Source organism: Bidens hawaiensis, unplaced genomic scaffold (genome assembly GCF_021521415.1).
Source record: "Bidens hawaiensis isolate Kalapana, Puna unplaced genomic scaffold, B.hawaiensis_p1.1 tig00036697_1, whole genome shotgun sequence".
NCBI classification, from domain to species: Eukaryota; Viridiplantae; Streptophyta; class Magnoliopsida; order Asterales; family Asteraceae; genus Bidens; species Bidens hawaiensis.
Genome location: NW_027505421.1, coordinates 167,330 through 190,170, shown reverse-complemented (window position 1 = coordinate 190,170; position 22,841 = coordinate 167,330). Strand labels below are relative to the sequence as shown.

Here is a 22,841-nt window from a genome sequence, read left to right as displayed (position 1 = left end):
GAAGCTGAAAGGACCAATGGGTCCAGAAGATGAAGCAAATGATCCGAATGAATGGCTCATAAACGAGTAGCGGCGTCTGATTGAAAAGTACAACGACATGGTCAAGCAGAAGAAGCTAGCCGACCAAGCACAAAGGCAAGCTTTTGATAAGCAGACTACAAAGAGGCCGCGCGCGCCGGAAGAGGGACATTCTGTTCACACTGCACACACTGAGTTCAGTGATGAAGAAGTGCATAGCATGAGGAAGACACGGGATACTCATGCAGGAGGCTCACAGCTTCGCGCGCCTGTGAACATGGCGCCTGGAGCCAGAGCAGATCTGGATCTGCACATGCCGTACAGCCCACTGATCAGAGGGCAAGTGGACGTAACCACGCCCTATAGACCAGCCATCCTGGTAAAACACTCAAAGTTTACTGCGCGCATCGCGCAGGCTCCCATCCAGCACAAGACAAAGATGCCAAGTGGTCTGGGCAAATATGATGGCACAACAGATCCAGATGACTTTTTGCAAGGTTTCTATAACACGGGAAACCTAGAGAGCTGGACGATGCCAACATGGTGTCATATGTTTGCTCGCTGCCTCACGGGCGCAGCGCGGGTATGGTTCGAGAGCTTGCCGACAGGGCAAATTGATGGGTTCGAGGAACTATTAGAAAAGTTCCAAGTCCACTTCGTACAGCAGCGCAGGCACACGCGCGATCCTGATGACATCATGCACTGCATACGCAGGAATGATGAAACGATTGAAGATTACATCACTCGTTCAATCAGGAATCCCTGGCAATCGGGGGCATAACTGAGCAGCTCCTGCGCGTGGCCTTTATACAAGGCTGCGCGCAGTGACCAACTCCGCCGGGCTCTTGTAAGCAAAGATGGTATGCCCACCACGTGGGCCAAGTTAATGGAGGCATCGCGAGTTTTCGCGAGAAATGAGAAACAGATTGCCCAAGATAGGGCAAGAGAAAGAGCGCATCAGGCAGAATCACCGCGCACCAAAGATAAGAGGGCCAAACAGAACTCTGTATGGTCCAGGTTGCAGCCAACAAGTTTTTCTTCCGCGGAAAAACAAGCGCAACCAACCTCACCACAGCCCCAAAAAGAAGTTCGTAATCGCGGGGAGGGTGACAAGAGGGAGGGCGGCAGAGATCCTAGCAGACCTTTGCCAAGAATATGGACGCCCCTCACTAAAACACCTTCACAGGTGTTAAGTACTGAGAATGTCCAATTCAAGCCCCCCAAACAACTACACTACAAGGGACCGCAAAACAGTGGCAAATATTGTGAATTTCACAGGTCCCCGGGCCACAACACCGACGCATGCCATCATTTAAAGGATGCGATCGAGAAGGATGTAAAGTCGGGCAGGCTGGCTCACTTGGTAAAAAACCAAAGAATAGAAGATGAGCAACCGGAGGGAGCCTCTGCCAGCAAGAAGTACAAAAGAATCTGTGTGGCTGAGGGGGGGACGACAAGGGCAGACGTCAAGAAAGAGAAGCGCGCAAATCCACGGAGATTGGCTGCGAGCAGCAAGTCATCTTCCCAAGAATCAGGGGAGGCCCTTCAATAAGCAGTCCTCTCGTCATTACCACACACATTGCTCATTACGAAGTGTCAAAGGTCCTGGTGGACACTGGAAGCGAATCTGACATTATGTATGAGTAGTGTTTCAGAAAGTTAGACCCGGCAGACCAAGCGCGGCTCGAAATTGTGAACGCACCAATCTGTGGTGTCTCAAATGAAATCATACATCCCCTAGGCCAGATTCAGTTTGAACTAACTATGGGGGATGATGAGCACAAGCGAGCCGAAGTTGTCAACTTCTTGGTCTTGCCCACCACGTCATGCCACAATATGATCCTGGGTAGGGGAACGATTGCCCAATTTAATGCTGTACCGTCGCCAGCGCACGGCGCATTGGGGATCCCTACACCAACAGGCGTAGCATTTGTTTACCGCGATCATTTGTGCGCAGTGACAAGCACGCCGCGGGAAGGGAGAATGAAACTTACAATGGCTGACAATGCGCCAGAGAAGTGGATTTTAAACCCAAAATTCCCAGATCAAACGGTCACAATTGGCGCTACCATTTCAGACGAAACGAGATTGAGAATGAAAAAGTTGCTTACAAAATACACGTCGGTTTTCGCGTGGCAACACTCCGATATGACGGGGGTCCCGCGAGACTTGGCGCAACATTCTCTTAACACGTTTAAGTCGGTGGAGCCAATTGCACAGAAAAAGAGAATCATGGGGGATGAAAAGGCGAAGGCCATGAATGAGCAAGTGGAGGACCTGTTGCGCGCAAACATCATCCGCCCAATTCGATACCAGACATGGGTAGCCAATCCTGTGATGGTAAAGAAAAGCAACGGGTCATGGAGAATGTGTATTGACTTCAAGGACCTCAACAAAGCATGTCCGAAAGATTGTTACCCCCTCCCAAACATCGACGCAAAGGTGGACTCCGTGGCGCCATTCAAGCTCAAATGTTTCCTGGATGCCTACAAAGGCTATCACCAGATTCAAATGGCACCACAGGATGAAGACAAGACGGCCTTCAGAACCGACAAGGGTGTTTTTTGTTACACAAAAATGCCCTTTGGTTTAAAGAATGCGGGCGCAACCTATCAGAGACTTATGGATTCGGTTTTCAGTGAACAAATCGGAAGAAATCTAGAAGTCTACGTCGATGATTTGGTGATCAAGAGCAGGGAGGAGAGACAAATGCTCAAAGACATCGAGGAAACTCTTCAGCGCCTAACGGAGGTTAACATGAAGCTCAACCCGAGCAAATGTACTTTCGGCGCAGAAGAGGGGAAATTTCTTGGTGTAATGGTCACTAAGGATGGTTTCAAGGTGAACCCTGAAAAGGTGGAAGCCATCCTTGACATGCCTTCACCATCCACCATGAAAGAGGTTCAGAAGCTGAATGGTAGATTGGTGTCAATCAACAGGTTCCTAGCGAACCACGCCAGCAAATCTACTCCATTCGTTAACACCTTGAGGAACTGTTTGAAGAAGAGCCAATTCAAGTGGATGCCTGAGGCTGAGCAAGCTTTCACTGAGATAAAAGAATGTCTCATTAAATTGCCAGCGCTCACAGCTCCACTTCCTGGCGAGACCCTTACATTGTTCCTGTCAGCTGGAGACCGCGCGATCGGCGCAGTATTATTGGTGGATCGCAAAGGGGATACAAACGCCGATATACTATGTGAGTCGGGTGCTCACAGACCCTGAGACGCGCTATTCCATCATGGAAAAGTTAGTTTTGTCACTAACACACGCGTCGCGCAAGCTCCATAGATACTTCAATGGTCATCCTATTGAAGTTCTGACTGGTTACAACATCCAGCAAGTCTTGCGACGCCCCGCGCTCTCCGGAAGGCTGACAAAGTGGGCGCTGGAATTAGGTGAACACACGATCACTTATAAGCCCCGTCCAGCGATAAAGGGTCAAGTTTTGGCGGATTTCATCACGGAAATCCCAGACGGAAAGATTGAAGAAGCTCAGCGCGAGGTAGATCCTCCGCGAGCAAATGATGAAGAAGATGTTTGGAGGCTATTCACTGATAGAGCCTCCAACAGCGAAGGGTCCGGCGCAGGCCTCAAACTGATGGACCCTGATAATCGTGAATATACTTATGCTATCAGGTTGGACTTCAAGAGTACCAACAATGAGGCTGAGTATGAAGCCCTGCTGGCTGGTCTGCGCATCGCGCGCAAGTTTGGGGTTAAAAGACTAGAGGCGCATGTTGATTCTTACTTGGTAGCTGCTCAGGTCAACGGCCTATATGACGCCAAGGAGAACACAATGCCTCTGTATCTAGAGCAGGCAAAAAAGCTCGTTGAGCAGTTTGACTTCTTCAGAATCATACACATCTCGCGCAGCGAAAACAAGTCCGCTGACGCGTTGAGTAAAATGGCATCAACTAATTTTGATCACTTTGGCAAAGATGTCAGGGTGGAGGTAATGAGCAGCCCGTCAGTGCAAACGCAATCGGTCCTTGTAATTCATACAACCCCTTCATCCTGGATAACTCCAATAACAGAATTCCTGATGAAGGGGAAGTTACCGGACGATCGCGCACAGGCGAGAAAGATAAGACACAAGGCACAGAACTATGAATTACTTGATGGTACATTATATCGGCGCTCTTATCTTGGACCGCTCATGAAGTGCCTGGATGCTGAAGAAGCAACCTATGTGATTAGGGAGATTCATGAAGGAATCTGTGGAATTCACGCTGGCCCGCGCATGGTGGTTGCCAAGGCGATGAGCTCAGGCTACTATTGGCCAGGCATGTACTTGGATGCGCTAAAAGAAATCCAAAAATGCAAGGCATGTCAGAGCTACGCGCCAAACACCATGCGTCCAAAGAACAACTTGATTCCAGTCACCTCCGCATGGCCTTTCCACAAATGGGCCATTGATATTGTAGGGCCCCTGCCGCAAGCGCAAGGGCGAGTGAAATTTTTGGTAGTGGCGATAGACTATTTCACAAAATGGGTTGAGGCCAAGCCACTAGCAAAAATCACAGCTGAGGCGATGAAGCAATTTATCTGGAGCCACATCATTTGCCGTTTTGGCCTTCCCATGGAAATTGTGAGCGACAATGGCAAACAATTCACTGACAGGAAGATATCAAGCTGGCTCAGAGAATTGCACATCAACCAAATCTTCACATCCGTCTACCACCCTCAGGGGAATGGTCAAGTGGAGCGCTGCGAATCAAAGTTTGCTAAATGGGCTGAAGAAAAGGTTGGAGGGAGAATCCCATTCTTGGGTCGAAGAGTTACCTAATGTCCTGTGGGCGCACAGGACATTAAGCAAAACTAGCAATGGCGAATCCCCGTTCAGCCTAACCTATGGGACAGAGGCTATGATCCCAGCAGAAATTGGATGCCCATCCCATAGGGTACTCATGATGAGCAAAAACTGATAACGAGCGCGAAAGAAGATTGGACCTTAACTTGCTTGAAGGGCGCAGAGAAGCGGCTATCATTAATGAAGCCAGATACAAGAAAAAGCTGGAAAAATATTATAATCAGCGCGTTAAAGAATGCCACTTCAAGAAAAATGATTTTGTCCTTCGAAACAATGAAGCTAGTCGCGCAATACCCCCAGGAAAAATGTCCCCCAATTGGGAGGGACCTTATCAAATTTCAGAAGATTTGGGGAAAGGCGCGTACGCTTTAAAAGATTTGAATGGAAAAAAGATACCGCGCTCGTGGAACGCGGCACAACTTAGAAAATGCTTCATGTAAAAGTTCAAATTTGTAATCAAGGCTTTTAAGCCATCATGAATGATGATTCGCGCTATCTTTCAATATTTGTCGCGCTATCTTTCAATATTTGTTCTATTACCTTTGCATACATGTTTCACACTTCCTTTATTAAATTGGAACAATATGACAACACTATATTGACTTCAAAACAAAATAAAGCGAAGTAAAACATACATGCGCGAGCCTTAGCTCAAACGCGTTAACGAGTCTTAACTCTAAAACGTCAGGGCCTTGGCCCAAACTTACGAGCCTTAGCTTAAACACGTTAATGAGTCTTAACTCTAAAAACGTCAGGGCCTTAGCCCAAAACAAAGAGCCTTAGCTCAAAACACTCACAAACATCATCTTACATCCCGCGCAGCCTGATCATAAAAATCCTTAAACACAACTAAGGCAAAGTACATGCCATATCATGTTAAGGTCTCAGGTCGAGGCCGCGCGCGGAATCATAGTGGATATCTGAGTAACACAAGCTGACATGTAATGGCTAAACTCATACTTCCATACCGCGCGACAACGACGCGCGAAAAAGAAAATAACGAAAAGTTAGCGCGCATGTCAGCATGAGCAAGATACTGCGAGAACCACAAACAAAATAGAACAGAGGTTAAGTGAATAATTTCCATACAACCTTGTTCTTATTTTAACGTGCAAGCATATCTTATATCTATACAACCAAACATGAAGAGATGAATGGAAATGCGCAAGATATGAAAAGGAGAGAACAAGTTTCATTCCATTGGATCGAAATTTACAAGTATGATGAGTTACAAATTACAAGTATAAAAAATAAATATACAAAATTTGATGAAGGGCTTCTCAAGTCTCCACGTCGACGTCAGCCGCTTCATCACCCTCATCATCTCCCGCAGCATCTGGCGCGGTCTGCTCCTCATCCCCGAACTGACCATAGTCAAGTTCTTCCTCCTCATTGGAGTCTTCGATCACAACGGTGTCACGAGCAGATTCTTTCGCCGCGCCAGAGCCGCTGGCAGGGGCAACATCCCCCGCGCCACCATCATCGCCACCAGCCCTCTCGCAATCATCAAGCAACTTCTTTAGCGCGCCGAGGGTCGGGCTGGTCAGCAAGCGCAGCTATCTGTAAATCATTAGAAAAGTAATGAGTACAAAACACTTAGAAAAGTTAGTAAAGTAAAACTCATTAAGATCAAGGTACCTGCATAAGGATGGGGATGGGAGTATTCATATACTTTTCCCCCACCGCGGCCATGTCCGCGCAGGCCGCATCGCTCTTGTAAGGTACTCGGATGGGTTCTTCCTCAACATGCCATACTCATACCCATCCGTAAACCCTTCAGCTCGGCCCACCAAACGCGCGGCGGCATTGCAGTCCATCACAAGGGCTTGAAACTCGGCGGAATATTTCATCGCCAAAGCGCAGCGAGCCATGCCCTGTGACACCAGCCATTGGCGATCCTGCGCGAGTCCAGCAACAGACGTCTCGAGGGCAGGAACCTGAGAGTTTAATAACTCAACAGTTTCCTTAGCCTTTTTTAGTTCCTCCTTATCAGACGCTGCTGCCGCCAAAATTTTTTCTTTCTCCGCCTGCGCAGCACCAAGTGCTTCCTGGCTAGAAGCCGCCGTGGCCAAGGCCTCATCTCTATCGGCCTGCGCGGCCGCCAAATCCCTTTTCAGGCGCGCAACCTCGCTCTCCAGTGATGATTTCTCAGTGATACTCTGGATGATAGCTTGGTCACGCGCCTCGGCCTGCTGTTCCAAGACACGCACTCTGCGCGCGTACTTGGCAACTTCGGCCTCCGCCAACTGCTGCTTCTCCCGCGCAGCTTGGAGCTCATGCCCGCGCTTGATGTATGCGGGTGTTGGCACTTGCTCTGTTTTCACTGAGCTCCGCCTGGAGTTTCTCAGCTCGCGCGGCGAGCATCAGACAGGTCCCAGGCGGCCACCTTAGCCTCTCGCTGGGCTTCCACAAGAGCGTCGCGTACTTTAACATAATCACGACGAAGCTCTTGGGAAGCAGCGAAGAAAGCCGACCCAGCGAAAACATGGTCGTTCAGCAAGTCCGCGCGGGTGCGCTCCTCCTGATACCTCCTTTCAGTAGGAGGCACGGCATGAGCCCAGAAGTCCTCGCATACGCCCATGGATTGAAAGGAACTCTCTTCATTAATCTTCCATCTCGGGCGGTAAACGTGGACACCTTCCTGCAAAACACAAGAAAAGTTCTAAGTCATAAAACATACTTATATGGAGATACGCGCAGCGGACCAACAAATCAATACATACCTGCGGGGATGAAGCAGGAAAGTCAGCGCCAGCCCCACCAGAGGTCTGCGCTGCGAACACTTGCGGCATCGCAGGGCTGGCGCGGTCTCCCAAGGAGTCTTCAACTTGAACCCCCTCGTCCTCCTCGTCTTCTTCAACAGGCCTCTTCTCCTGCGACCTGGAAGGCTCCAAACCAGCCTCGCGGGGAGGGCTGCGTGCAGGAGGAGGCGAGGGAGGTCTCGACGCCGCCAGTTCGGCGCGCAATACGGTTTCCTGCTCCTTGGTAATCCCAATAAGGGGAGACTCAGCACTAGCAGGAGCAGGACCAGAACCAGCGGCGCCGGAAGTGCCGCCAGGAGTATCACCAGCAACTGTTGCGCCAGCTACAACTCCTATGAACAAATAAACAAGGAAAAATTGTTTATGACTGACTCCAAAGGGAAAAATTCAGAAGACATATGTGCAAAACTTACCTTGGCGCAATTCTGTTCGCGCATCGAACATCGCCATAAAATCCATTCTACCCTTTTCAGAGGGTAGAACAGGGGACTTCGATGGAGTCCCCGGCGCAGCCGTGGCACCTTGTGGCGCCTGCGGCTGATCTGTTACCGTCGCTGCCTCTGCAAACATTTAAAGGAGCAAAGGTTTAATAACAATTCAGCCAGATGAAGATAAATAAAGTATACCTGTTGCAGGCGCGGCACTGCTTCTCTCTTCAGCCGCGCGAAAGGAGGAGGCGACGCCACCATACCTCAAGTGGACAGGAGGTCTGCCCACTCTCACAGGCAGAGAAGCTAAAGAAACCTTTGTGGTAAACACCTGGGTTTCCTTAGGTCCCTTCGTTTGAGCATGGGGATGAGCGACAGGGGTGTCCTCTTTCTTCTGTTTCTTACTGGCCCCTGCGCCAGATTTCCCCTTAGCTTTGCGCTTTAGTAGAGGCGCCTCCTCTTCCTCCTCCTCCTCTTCCGCGAGCTCTAGCTCGCAGTTTTCAAGCGCATCTACAAAAACAAGCGACAGAACTGTTAATAAACTTGGGTATTCTAAAGGAATGAGCAGGAGTGCGAAGGCTTACCAGGCGCGTCACCGTCAAAGTCAAAATCCAGATCCACTGGGATGAACATGTCATCAAAGCGATCCGGGAAACCAACCTCCCCAACGCCAAGTTCGACGGAGCCGCCCTCCACATGTTCATCATAAGCGGCAAGGATGTAATCCTTGGTGACTGCGCAAAGACAAGTTAAATGATATCAGCAAAAGAACGATGTTCGCGCAAAAAAAAAAAAAAAAAAAAAAAAAACTTACACAACCCGTCGACTTGGATAACGGGCTCAAGCGCGCTGTCGGCCCAGAGCCTGCTCATGCCGACCCCAACCAGCGCCTCCTCGCAAATTTTCTTCGCGGGGGATGGTTCGGCGGTCAGTTTCTTAACCCATGCGCCAGTTGGGTTCTTGAGGACATCCTCATCCGCAGGCGCAGAAGTGATAGAGCGCATGGTCATACGGATGGGGATCACACCGGCCTTAATGTAAAAAAAACCTCTCAGACCAGTCATGAAGGCTCTTGAATGAAACAGTGGAGCACTTCACCTTCTGACTGCGAGGAATAAAAGAGATCCAATTGTCTTGGATCTTGTCCTTATAAAAATATTGAAAGCGCCGAGGAGTGGGTTCCTCGCGCTGGGATTTGCACATGAACTCAAAGTGAGTCACGCGCACGAGTCCAAACGGATGGACTTGGGATATGTGAATCCCATAGAACTTCAACAGTGCACCCACAAACCTTGTCATCGGGAGACGAAGGTTGCAGTGGGTGAAAAAGTGGCTATATAGGGATATATAGCCGGCAGGCGGGTCCGCCGCCGTTTGCCCGGACCTAGGCAACATGCAGCCAAACAGGGTGGGAAAGCCCTGAGAGGTGATCAGGTTGTCGAGATCTGCCTGCTTCAATTTGCAGGGGATTTCATTCCACCTTTTGGTGGCCTTGGTCCTCCCTACTTCCTCCGATGTGGTCTCAACAAACTTCTTCCCCTTCCCCTTTTGCTTCAATGTCGACATCACCACAGATTTCACACGGCGTCTTAAGAGGCAACGGAGGTGATTGAAGGGCTAGACGAGTATGAACTATCAGACATACAACTGTAATAGCCGATAATCGAGGATTCGAATCGATGTAAACACTCAAATCAAAATGTGAAAGCAGAAATTTGAATTTTAGCAACAATGAAGATGAAGATAAAAATTTCCTAAGGGCCTGCTTTTATAGGCCCAGGAGAGAGAAATGTGGCAGCTGATCGGATTTCACGCGCCCCCACTCGCAGGGGCAAGCCAACGAAGGCGCGACACGTGTCCCTAACAGCTGTGTGAGGGGACAAAAAGATGTAACCGACCTGCCACGGAACAGAGACGCGCCCCCACTCCCAGGTACTAACCAATGCGAGTGCGACACGTGTTCAAGACAGCTGTGTGAGGGGACGTGAAAGGCAACTGTAGCACCTCGAGCACACGAAACGTCTGACACGTTTACGGCGCACGTCATCACCAACCAACCACGTGTTTGGACCTTTCGTTTTCAGCCAAATGGATAGAACTTCGCGCGACGATGGAAACAACCAAGAAAACGACAAAACCCCCTATAAAAGGACAATTCAGTGAGTCTAATATCTATCTTACCACGCTCGCGCAAGATAAGACACACATTAGACTGGGGGGGCTTGAAGAGGTATGTACCCGCCTCAACACCAAGCAAGGCGGGTCAACCCACAAGATAAAGACATTATGAAGGCACAAAGCCAAAACCCAGGCGCATCGCGCATACAAAACATGCCCAGGCATCATATGCTCGCGCATCACATATGCGCGCGGCGCATATCGCATACTCTTGCACATCACATATGCTCGCGCGTCACATATGCGCGTGGCGCACCAGCGCGCGGCGCATATCACACGCTCGTGCATATCACACCTGCGCATGAAATATCTGCGCGTGAGAATAAAAAGAAGACTTCGCGCATTCTCAGGATGGGCGCATATCACACGTACACATAATCAACCTCGTCCTTATCCAAATCAGGATCAGGGCAACCTTGATTGTGCACGTCAGACACTCTTCTAGAAGGCATCTTTTTAAGGAGTAAGAATATGCTGATGTTGACAGCTGCCAAATGAAAGGTCGACAACTCAGCATGACACATGTGCTACCACATGATTACAACCAACGAGAAAGCGCCAGGTGTCCCAGAGGACACGTGGCGCAGTGCGATTGGAGGAGGCCAACGAGGCTGAGCCCAGCCAGTGGAAACCCTAGCACTATAAATACAGCATCAACTCCACTTTGATGACACATTCATTCACACTCAATCATTGACAGTTACAAGCAGTGATATCACATTCAATCATATTGAATTATATTCACTCACAGTCAGTTACAGAAAACACACAGTCACACAATCAAGAGTATTCAGCGATTCAGCAATACTCTTGAGATTTCACTGACTCACACTTTATTATCTTCTCCACAAAGATACTGATTCTCACGCCGGAGGGTTACCCCAAAGAGGACCCCTCTGTCCCTTTCTGAGGGGTAAGTAACGGCGCTGTTCATTTTTGTAGGTGGAAGAACACGGATTCAAAGGAACCATCGGTGAAACAGTTTAATCATACCCGAGGAAAGTAGATCTGCTACCAGTGAGTAGATCCGCGTTTCTTCAATTTGCATCTGGATTTTATTTGTGGTACTTTTATCTAACAAGTGACAGGGCAACGTAACATTGCATAGTCAGTAAGTCAAACCAAAAGTCCAGTTAGTCATAATGAGGTGTTAAAGACATAAAATTAAGAAATAATGAAAAGTAACTAGTTAAATTTAATTCTTTATAGTAGGATTGTTATTCGGGTTGGATTTTTGGGTTAGATTTGAGAATTTTAATTCCATAATCGAAACTCGACCCTAATTTCTCTTGGTTTTCTTAGTAGGTTAATCGAGTTTCAAGTATTTGATTAATCAAAACTAAAAAATAAAAAAAGTATAATTTTAAAGATAAATCAACATAATCATCTTCAGTCATAACATAATCATCCCAATCACGAAACTACATATTATCCCAATCACGAATGATGAACTGAATAAGACAAAATTGCAGACCCAATTGTTTAAATGTGATTTTGCTCTATGTTGAATTCGCATAATACATAACCACAAAAGAATTGAATAATATTGTGATATGAAATTACAGACTGAATAGAAGAATGTATAGAGTTGAAGGTGGCATGTGAACTTAAACGATTTATTATATCTGGCTATTGGAACCTACGGTTATTTCGGGTTAACATGAAACCTAGAAAGCAAAGCAATTAACCGAACGAATTACTATGGTTCGCGTTTAGATTAGTTGCCATGTAGGACCAATGGACCCCCCCCCCCCCCCCCCAATTGTTGTAAAAAAATTATCTACTTTTCATTTGTAATTAATTAATCCATTTGTACGACCGACCTTCAAAAAGAAGTCACTGATAGGATTGGTTTGGCAAAGATGAGAAATGAGATGTGAATGCTCATATGTTTACCATGACCAAATATAACATTTTAAAGATTTTAGAAACTTATGTTATTGTTAAAAACGTAGTTTAGGATTTTAAATTTTAGGGGGTTATGGAGCAAGTATAAGATTAGATTTTCTTAATGAAAATCTCAACGAATAACTATAACCAGAAGACTCGTAAACAAGTATACCCGATAACTTTCATCAAAATGAGGGCTGCGATATGAAAACTTGAGAGGTAACATACCTTTTCCGATGGTGGCAGTTTAGAAGCCACTCGCTTTGATTGTGCCTTGAAGAAGATGGAAGAAAGTTTGCCAGATGAATTCTACGGATTAAAGGTCTTATATTAAATAGAAGTATTACTTTTAACTCATGCTTACATAAAATTAAAGGTAATAATTTGGTCATACCAGTTCACTTGGTTTAGGCAAAGCTTGTCACCAGAAGAAAAATCAAGTTAGATAAATTAATAAGCTAAAAAATATAGAACTATATATAGTTTTAGGAGAAATTAAGATATGAAAAAACTCACATACTCCTCTTGTTGGAAGCCTTCTATTGTTCCTTACTCTTTCATCAAAATGAGGTTTGCAATACAAGATTCCATCTGATAAGGAGTAATTGTTTTCCTAATTAAAAAAAATAAACAATTATTTATAATTATTATATGGAACAAAATATAATAATACCATTAGAGAAAATACCAAAAGATGTTCATCACATTGACTGCATTTGAAACACTGATTATGAAACCAAACTCCATCACCAGCAGCATATGATATTTCATCTTCTTCATTAGCAGTTTCATCGCAAACCATGCATTTTTCTGTGGACATTTCCCACCTTTTTGTTCTCTCTGTTTGCTTTCAGAAACTGAAATAACAAGATTCTAAAATTAGAAATTAAATTGACATAACTTAGAAATGAAAGGTGGATTGGGATTTGAGTGGACAAGGTTGTTTTGCCATCATATTTAGTGGGACTAGCTTTTGGCTTCTATTCATATGCAATAAAATTTTTATGTTTACTTTCATTTTTTTTCTTCCATGTGTATTGATCTTATTTTTAGACATGTTTTTTCTCACATCCCACCCTAACGGGTTAGCGTTATCAATTGAGAAAAAACTTAACAATGGCATTATTAACTTTATTAATATGGATCGAGTCTCAACTTACAATGAAAGTTAAAACAAGTATCCAATGAAATAGTTATCATAGGGCTTGTAGTCTGTATTAAGGTGTGTAATAAATATGTTTCTCCCCAAGTATTTGAGGGTTCTAGTCTCACGATGGACATTAACGTGAATTTAGGAATATGTTTAGAGTGTGTGTGAATTTAGGAATATGTTTAGCAGTTGGTTAGCAATTCTGGAAAGATCTAATGAGTTAAGTACAATAGGCATAAAATGTGACAATCTCCAACAATTCTTTTTCTAAGACGCTAAAAAACTATATTTCAGCATATGCTAGGAATTTTCCCTTCTAATGATTTTAAAGATACATGCTAAACAACTATATGTCAGCTTATGCTAGTACTTTCATGAAACCTGCATTTTAACAACACTTCATAAATAATCTTAAAATGTTAAAAAAAAAAATCATGCTTGAGATTCATAGTTACATAAGACTCTATTCATTGATCCTTAGCGGGCAAATTTTAATAATACATTATATATACTTATATCCGTCCATCATAATGCCAATAAGAAACATAAAAAAATATCAGATCAAATTGTTCATAAGAAACATCAAATGATTGATCAATGTATATTAAATGGTTAGTACACTAATGGACCTTAAGGAGCTTGTTCTTTGTTAGTGAGTTTGTTTTGGTTACACAAAAGTCACATTAGCTCATAATAAGTACTTTCGGTGCTTAGTATATGTGTATGATGACTAGTAAACAATGTGCTTTAATGAGCCTTAATTTCCATGTACTAGCTAGTTGGTTTAGGTTAAGCAAGATCAACTTACGTCCCAGCAAGTCACTCTAGTAAGTCACTATGATGTTAAGGGCACATGTATGATGATTAGTACACTAATGGCTTTAATGTCAATTGTTATGTGTTAATGAGTTGGTTTAGATTAAACAAAGTTACGTTATGTACGTCATAATAAATTATTTTGGTTATTAAGATATGTGTATGATTTTTAGTCTACCGATGGGTCTTAATGGGCTTTGTCATGTATCAACGACAAGTACGGGAAGATGTTGAAATATGGACGCATATGTACAACATAAGTTTTTGTGTGCTCCGCATCTTCTAAAGACATTAGAAACCATGCACACATATGAAAACCCATTTCACCTAGTGTGGGAATGCATGTAGACTTTTTAACTAGCACACGAGCCGATTCAAACCCACTCTGGGCACATTTAATTTAGAGACCACAAATTCCAACAAACTAGTTACTACAAAATTAAAAACAGCTTTGTATAATACATGGAGTTTGGGGGAAACGAAAAAAACGGTGTATTTATAGTAAGAATTAAAATATTCATTTGAAAACAATTAACGTTTGATTACCATTCATAGTATTTTTTCTTTTCCAAAATAACACCCGTTAGAATTTGTTTCCCACCATTGACGAGTGCCTTTTATAGTAAAACCGTCCAAAGTTTGGGAGAAAAGTTTGGCATGTCCTCTCGTCAGAGAGAGGTATTAGAATGTCTTTTGACTCCTCATGCTCAAGACTTTTTGACTGTCACCCCCATCGAAGGGTTAGGCCAGCACATGTCAGCAGTGGAGACCGAGCCATTCTTAAATATCGTTTAATGATCCCTTGTTCCCAGTTGATGAGCCCTGCTCGGTCTGCCTTAAGGTTTGTTTAGATAATTTTGGTGAACACGCGGTTCGTCGCAAAGAACTCCCAGGGTTTAAATATAAACATGATTTAGTCAGGCATGTCCTTTGTGATGTGTTAAAATGGGCGGGAATTTCAGCAAGAAAAAAGACTCCTGTGAATTTCTTGTCGGATCCGGGTGAAAGAAGGTCTAGTCTCCGACCACCGGACTGTACGGTTTTTTCGATTTCATAGTTATTCGCTGTATTGGTAGCGTGACAAGCTTGACAGAGTCTTGGAATTATATTATAGCACAATAATGTAACTATAACCTAGTTGCAGTAGACATTTATGTGTTCATAGAGCATGTGTTTTGTTTTTTATCTTTTAACTAGAATCCATAATATGGCAGCATGTAGTGTGTAGAATTTGATCCTAGAAACAAAAAAACGAAAAATAACCAACGAACGATATAAGTTTATAGAGATTGATCGTGACAGTTGATACACAATATCTTTGAAACGATTTTCTTTTCGGCCAATTAATAGCCGAAACATTTAAACAATCTGGTTGGCAAAGTGGCGGTCGCATGGTACTTTGCAGCCGCCTCCTCCACCTTGATCATATCTTGCCCCTTTTTGGCTAAAATGGCCGCCCGCTTCTCTTCTGCTTCCTTATGAAGGGCAGCAATCTTGTTCTTCATCTTCTCTCTCTGTTTTGCTTTCTCAATTTCAATGTCTTGCTGTTCAAATCACACAAATTTATTACAGTATTATTTTTATTGTTTCATGCAAATCTACTTGTGTAAAAGATAGTACCAAGTGCCTACCTCAATCTGCTTGAGATCGGCTTCTATTGCTGCCCTTTTAGTATTCTCCCACGCCCCGATTGCTGACATTTTTGTGTGCCCTGCACACACCATGTGCATTCAGTTTTCGTTTATTAAAAACGGGGTACATGTTTAGCTAAAAGGGTTGTGTTCTAGTTGGCCTGTGAGTTAACTGGTTGACTAGTTTAATTTGTTTTATTCTAAAAATTTAATAAAAAGATGTGTTTTATTTATGTTATTATAAATTTCTAACACGTGTATACGACAAGTGAACTGTAAAAGATGTAACGCGGCCAGTTTTGTATGATATGGAAGAAAATAAATACTTGTTGTCCGCCCTAGTCTTTTCGTTTTCCTCCCATGCTTTGATCAGTGCAATTCTCTTCTCGGTAACAACTATCTGGAGCCCGGCATCTGGAGGTAAATTCACAATTTATACACATCAGTAACACAATAATCATACCCAGTAAAATCTTACCTATAGCTATAGGTAAGGTATGCAGGACGAGGTATAGGCAAACTATAGCTCTATCTTAGATGATATATCATTAGCATAATAATATAAAACCAATAGTTATATTATGAGAGATAGAGCTTACTTTCACCATCACACGGTGGTGTTGCGACCGGACTTGATTTTTGTTCGGGTGGTGAAGTTGATACATGAATTATTTTTGATTCAGTTTCGGTTTCGGTTTCGGTTTCTAAAACCACATCCAGCTTCTTGTTTTCATCTTGTTCTTCCCCCATCTTAAAACAACTCTTGATCACTTTTCGGGTAGCCAGATATATAAAACCCGAAGGAGAGTATAAAACAATAGAGAGTGTTTGGTTGAGAGAGGGTGGTTATGTGGTAGGTAAAAATAGGAGGAGGGTGGTGTCAAAGATGGTACATAGTGATCATGAATCAGTTGGAATGTTACCTACTATATTTGGAGATAACAATGTTTGATTTTCCATGTACAGATGTAATTAATTGGATGATCAAAATGTAATTACTTTTATTTGACAGCTCAACTATAGAAATATTCTAAGTCAGTTTATGTTTGGCATAATTAGTTTGCTTAATAAAAACAAATAAAGTAGGCGATTATTTAAGTAACTTTTCTCGATTATGTCTAATTAATTGAGTTTCGCTTTGTGTCGAACAACTTCACAGTTCACAATGCCGATGTAAACAGGGTGCATGGCCACATATTTCTCATTTTCCAGAGTAACACGATAAAACTGTGTGATACCTATTTAATTCTTTGGCTTTTATTTTATTATGCAAATTATTTCTGTTTAGCAAATAACATTATAGCATGTTTGGGAAATTTGTTCCTTTCTCAAAAAAAAAAAAAAAAAAAAAGAAGAAGAAGAAGAAAAAGAAAACCTAATAATAATAACAACAAAGATTTGTCACAATATATAAGTATTGGATTTAAAGACTTACCACATGTGACATGTATTTTGCTAACAACAGAATCAAATCAACTTTATATACAAAGTCATTATTCATAATCTTATGTAATCAATTTTGGTATTTATAAATGTAACCATCCCTATGGACGTTTTGTTCTATCAATATGTCACTTTTTAAGAAAAGTACAACTAAAATGGCATTGTCGGATGTGGTATAGTTTAATTAAGGGATAATCCGGATTGAGTTTATAAAACGAAGATTGCTAGCTGTATAAAGAAAATGAAATGTCCATCATGGATATTCTACATGATATCTAAACATCTTTCTTTCTTAATTTAATTTCATTTTAATTATATACGTATAGATATAATATTACTGAAAATCCATGTGATGCAAACCGACTTTCATAAACAAAATATTTAGTTAAAATCCTTTTGATATTGCACATTTTAAGTCCTCTACAAGGTGGAGGGTAGTTATCTAAGTTCCAACTTTCTTTCTTTTCGTGACCATGAATAAGGAAAAAGTAACAAAGCCAAGTATTTTGATTGTACGTTATGCCACAATCTTTTTTTTTTCATATATTTCTTCATTTATTTAAATGATTATCTATATATTTATATAAAATTATGTATATTAAAAGTAGACAATGGTTATTCATACACTCTTTTTGATTATTCACACATCCTTTTAACACACATTTAAACCCTATACACCCTATAAAGGGTGTATAAATAACATATCCCAAAAAGTATTACAAGTAAGAGAGTTTGTGACAAGCTCATCCTTCATCTTCGACCATATGTAAGAAAAATTGGATATTCCGTCTTTATTTAACATAACGTTTTTTTATATTAATTTAAAGGCATGTACTCTGTCTCTCGGAACTCGGAAGTATAATAGTATGTCATTACAATGGACCGAAACGTAAAAGCTCATGTATTTTTGGACTTATATGTGGCTATGTGAGGCCCAAAGCTGTAACGAGTAAGATTATTAATATAGGTGTATAAAAACAGATTTTCAAACCGGTTTGTAACCCGATCCGATGCCACTTCAAAACCAGTTTGAGCCAAACTGATTCCAACCAGACCCAAACCGCCAGTTTGCAGTTATCCCTTTCATCACCAAAACTGAATTGTAACACGATCCAATTGTCATCAAAGTCAAACTATCCAAATTGCCAGTTCGTAACTTCGTATACCCTAACCAATTTCAAACCGATCCAAACCAATTTGTGTGGGGTTCGAATATTTTTCACCAAATCCGGGTTACCCAAATTGGCTTCTCTTAAAACTGGTTTTGACCAAACCGATTTGAGTCTATAACCCGATTTTTCCATCTCTAAGATCATATAGTAAGTTATCTATAATCATAATGCTATTTAGCATAATGTTATCCATGCATTTTTATTAAAGTTGTGTTTTAAATAAATCAAATAATAATCTGAGAACAATACTGATTATTAAGTTTTTGTTTTTTTTCTAAGAATAAAAAACAACATTCTGGTACTTTGATGGCAAATATGTCCAATTTCAATAATTCTATATCCACTTCTGTAATTGACGGTTGGTGTATGAAAATATCAATAGCACCAATGAATCACGATAAAGTTTAAATAAAGTTAGTGAGAAATCAAGATATTTATTTTATTGTGTCAATGTTTTCATGATTTTTTGTATTGTTTTTGTATGATGAAAAAGGTGTTTAGACAAAAATTATTTAGTGAAATTATCGCTTCCTAGTTATGTAAATGTTGAAAACTGTGAGTTTAAGTATCATTCACAAAGTGTGTATATATTTCAAACACACAATCTTATGGGAGTTGGTGAATGCACGAGATGAATGTTGTATTTGACCATTTGGCAAAAGATTATGTGAGTTTAAAACCGGGTTGTGGTTGTCCATTACATTAGTCCACGTACTACGATCGTACATATATAGTGGAAGCATCATAGAGTTACGGTGTTAGAAAACTTATGTATTAAGGCATCGTAGCAGTAGGAGGCTATATGCTATAGGAGGTGTGAGTTATGAGATGTGAAGGAACAATAGTCGTCACGTAGGGAACACATAAAAAATAAGGGCTTTCACATTTGACCTCAAATTGATATTGGTGATGGTCGGTTAATTTGTATATGTTTTAGTTTGTTTGTTGTTTAGTTTTAGCTGTTTATTCTAGAACTATCGATACTTCATACGTGTATTATTGGATTTCAGGTCACAGGCGTTAAAATACTCAATATGGACCTGTTGTAACACGGAATGAAGACCCGGGATGTCCAGCACGCAAAACGATGAAGTGTATTGAAGATTGCTGTAACATGTCCCATCGCGGTACACGATGGGATTGCTGAGGACCCATCGCGTACTGCGATGGGTGGGAAATTAATAGTTGACTTTTTGGTCAATCGCGCTACGCGATCGACCATAGAAGGCCCCGTCGCGTACCGCGACGGGTGTGCAGACGGGAATTTTAGGTTATATCTTCTTATTCATCAAGTCATAACCCTAACTCCGTTTTGACGACCAAAAGGTGATTCCAGCAGCTCCAAGAGGGGATTTCCACCACCATAGCTTGTGCCAAGACCTCCCGCATGATCAATATCATCCGTATCGAAGACTTGATGATGTCGCGGCTCGGCTAATTTCTTAGAATCGCACCCGGGATGTATAGTTTGTAATATTTACAGTTTTTCTCATGTGATTAAGAACACTTGTGTATTATTATTGATGATTGATATATGATTATTGATGTTCGGTATTTCTGAGTGTTCGGTCGGTTTAGGTTTACGTTGGTCTGAACGATCTGTTACCAGTTGCTAGATAATTAGTCATATAACTGTTTGGTTAGATTAAATAAGATAAAACATACGATTGCCCTTAACTGAGTCACACTGGCAAAGACTGTTTGATACCTGGTGCCGTGTGTAAAGTGATTGTTGATGTCTAAGGTTTTGTTTGATTGATCAGTTTTCAATTAATCGTTAATAATTAATCTGTTAGGTTGCATGAGATAACTGTTGGTTGCTTACTTGAATTCCCGGGTGTGATTTGTTTGTTAACTGCTTAATACTCGTTTACTTGTTCGTTGCTTAGTTCTCTAAATTCAAACTATTGCTTGTGTGATCAGCACTAAAAATCATTCTCTTCATAATTATAAATCTGTTACACGAATACATTGACCACATACTCCTTGTGATACGATACCCTACTTGCTCTAACTATTTAGTTTAAATTGGGTTTTTGATTAACTTAAACGACGATAATCAAAATGGCGCGTTGCCGGGGAGTTAGTGCGCTTTTTGTTTTTCGTGTTTAATTTAATTTTCAGTTTTTAGTTTAAATTTTTATTTTACCTTATTTTATTTGTATTTTTTCATTTTACGCGGGTTGTGTTAGATGTGCAGATTACAGGTTTATGCGCACCCGCCATTCGGGCCGACAGTCTCCGTTAATTTACGAGCCCGAAATCGAGAGGTTAGCTCAGCATAACCGAGTACAAAATCGCAACTCTGAGATGGAAGACCAAAACCAAAACCCGAACCAAAACGAAAACCAGAACCAAAACCAAGACCCACTCCCACAGAATAACTAGTTTCACCCAGATCACATACCTCTACCACCCAATTTCAATAACCAGCGAGCAAAATAACCAATACGCCCAAAACAACTCAGCTCGTGCTTCCAGAACCCGAAACCAAAACCGAAACCGAAACCTAAACCTAATCCTCAACTTTGACCAAGCCGGACCATCAGTTCCAAATAGTAACCCCAACCGCCGAGTCCGGATAAATATTGATGATGTTCAACCAAGTATTCCGACAGAAGATGAAGACGAGGGGGAAATAATAATGGAAATGAGGGTTTTGAGATCGATAACGAGGTAGACAGATGGGTTAGACGTAATCTGGCAGTTGAGCCCGAGAACGAGGGGGTTGAGCAGGAAGACGAGGGCGATGGTAATTATGAAGATGAGGTGGAAGAGCCTGTTAATCGAAGACGGGCTGAAGCAGTCAATAGAAATGGAAGGGGTCGAGAAAGGGTAAATCGGGCGGAACGGCCCGAAAGAGTTCGTGGTATTCCGGTTAATCGGGGTGGTTTGGGAAACCCCCAGAGGCTTAGGAGAAATTATGCGGCCCCGATTCTTGGTGTTAGCAGTTGGTTCAGACCGGCTATCTCAGATGGAGCATCCCCGTTGGTCCCACATGAACGAGTACCGGGACAACAAACATTCAAGTCACGGCCATCTTACATCAACATCGTTCCTCACTTTAACGGGATGGCTTCGGAAGACCCGTATTCGCACTTGACTGATTTTTCGGCTATTTGCGGGTCTATTGGTGATGGTACGTTGATATACGTCTATTTATACATCTCGAATCCCTTGTAAAGTTATGTTTTTTTAATGTTTTGAGTTTGGTTTAGTTCGTGTTTTGTTAGTCTTTTATTATTTAAGGTTTTGAGTCAAGTTATTTATAGTTATCATGTTTTATATCGTTTGGTGTCTTGAACGTTAAATCTAATTCTTTCTATCATCTCATAAGAAGTTTAAGTTCGTTTTGCTCGTTAATGATTACATGATTATTCCACTTAGTGTTTTGATTTGTTTGCATGTAGATGGTGGTTTGAAAGTCAAGGAAAAGAAGGTCAAGAAGGTTCTAAGCGTTACTTGGAGTTCAAGGAAGAAGATTTATCAAGATTTTTCAAGAAATTTAATAAAAAAAAAGAAAAATCTCCTCCTGGAGGGCTCTGCGCCGTGCGACGGGGAAGGCTAGGCCGGTCGCGGGACGCCTAGGCATCCTGATCAGTCATATTTTGCAATTTAAGGCCCAGCTCGTTCATATATAAAGAGGGTTATAAACCAAAACAAAAAGAAGCTTATTGGCAACCGATTTTGGAGAGAGAACTAAGGTTTTGAAGGTGTTTTGAAGCTAGGAATCAAGGAGGATCGAGAGTTCTTTCATACGGATGTTCAAGGATCAATTGCAAAGGGTTTTATCGCTCTAACTTTCATTCGTTGTTCATTATTTGTCATGTCTTTCCTCTTTGTTTTTAATACTTGTTTAGGATTGTTTTTAATAATGATTCTAGGCTAGACTTCATGTCTACCTAGGTTTGACGAACATGTTTGACGCTTGATTCTTGCTTTGGACTATTTTTTGATTATGGTTTCGTTATATTAATAGTAAAAGACTTGATTTTGTTTTCATGATGCATATGAGTGTTTATTATCTTGGTTGATTGTTAACTATTGCTTCACATAGATCTTTTATCTCTTGATTTTGTTCTTTAGATTTAAGGTTCGTGTTTAATCAATTACTTGGTGTTTTGATTATTATGGTTGAATAGGCCTATTAGATCATAGAAGCTTGTTGATTGTTGATTAGGATTTTGAATGGTTTGCTAAATTCCAATAGCTGTAAGGTGAGGAGTTGTTCATGTGTCTTGGTCAATCGCATGCTAGGATAGATTAGTGACAATATTCTTGCTTATTGTGTTGATCCTTGTTCATGATCTCGTGTTTAGCTTATCAAGTTATCTAGGGTTTAGTGTTTCGTAAGATTGCTTGCTTTAGATACTATTAATTAACCCTAATTGATGACTGTAAGGAAATCAATAATACTGATTGCTTAATAATCTAATAATTGTTCTTTGGGATTTCGTTTGATTCGGTCAAGGGTCCTTAGGGTTTGTTAGATGAATATGTTTAGAAATCAGTTTCCATAATCATGTTATTTGTCCATTGCTTG

General features: G+C 41.9%; 2 protein-coding genes across 2 annotated transcripts; both read right to left on the bottom strand.

Moving 5' to 3' along the window:
- Window positions 1-12,314: 12,314 nt before the first annotated feature.
- Window positions 12,315-12,906, bottom strand: LOC143613102 (LIM domain-containing protein PLIM2b-like; the record flags this gene model as incomplete). The annotated part of the gene is made up of 4 exons (XM_077086908.1): window positions 12,775-12,906; window positions 12,603-12,699; window positions 12,481-12,503; window positions 12,315-12,395 (listed from the first exon to the last, which is right to left on the bottom strand). Coding segments are annotated over exons 1-4 (333 nt in total), but the record flags the coding sequence as incomplete, so codon positions are not given.
- A 2,465-nt stretch (window positions 12,907-15,371) lies between these two features.
- On the bottom strand, window positions 15,372-16,680 carry LOC143613103 (remorin-like). The gene is made up of 4 exons (XM_077086909.1): window positions 16,283-16,680; window positions 16,005-16,097; window positions 15,684-15,760; window positions 15,372-15,596 (listed from the first exon to the last, which is right to left on the bottom strand). Exons 1-4 carry the CDS (start codon window positions 16,431-16,433, stop codon window positions 15,396-15,398), a joined length of 522 nt encoding a protein of 173 aa, XP_076943024.1. The 5' UTR covers window positions 16,434-16,680; the 3' UTR covers window positions 15,372-15,395.
- Between the last annotated feature and the right edge of the window lie 6,161 nt (window positions 16,681-22,841).

What these genes read in the sequence shown, in the direction of transcription:
- LOC143613103 (XM_077086909.1), bottom strand. Translation starts at nt 16,433, where the DNA reads ATGGGGGAAGAACAAGATGAAAACAAGAAGCTGGATGTGGTTTTAGAA. An exon ending in ACCACCGTGTGATGGTGAAA is followed by an intron (nt 16,098 to 16,282) that starts GTAAGCTCTATC and finishes ATTTACCTCCAG; the next exon opens with ATGCCGGGCTCCAGATAGTT. An exon ending in TAGGGCGGACAACAAGTATT is followed by an intron (nt 15,761 to 16,004) that starts TATTTTCTTCCA and finishes TGTGTGCAGGGC; the next exon opens with ACACAAAAATGTCAGCAATC.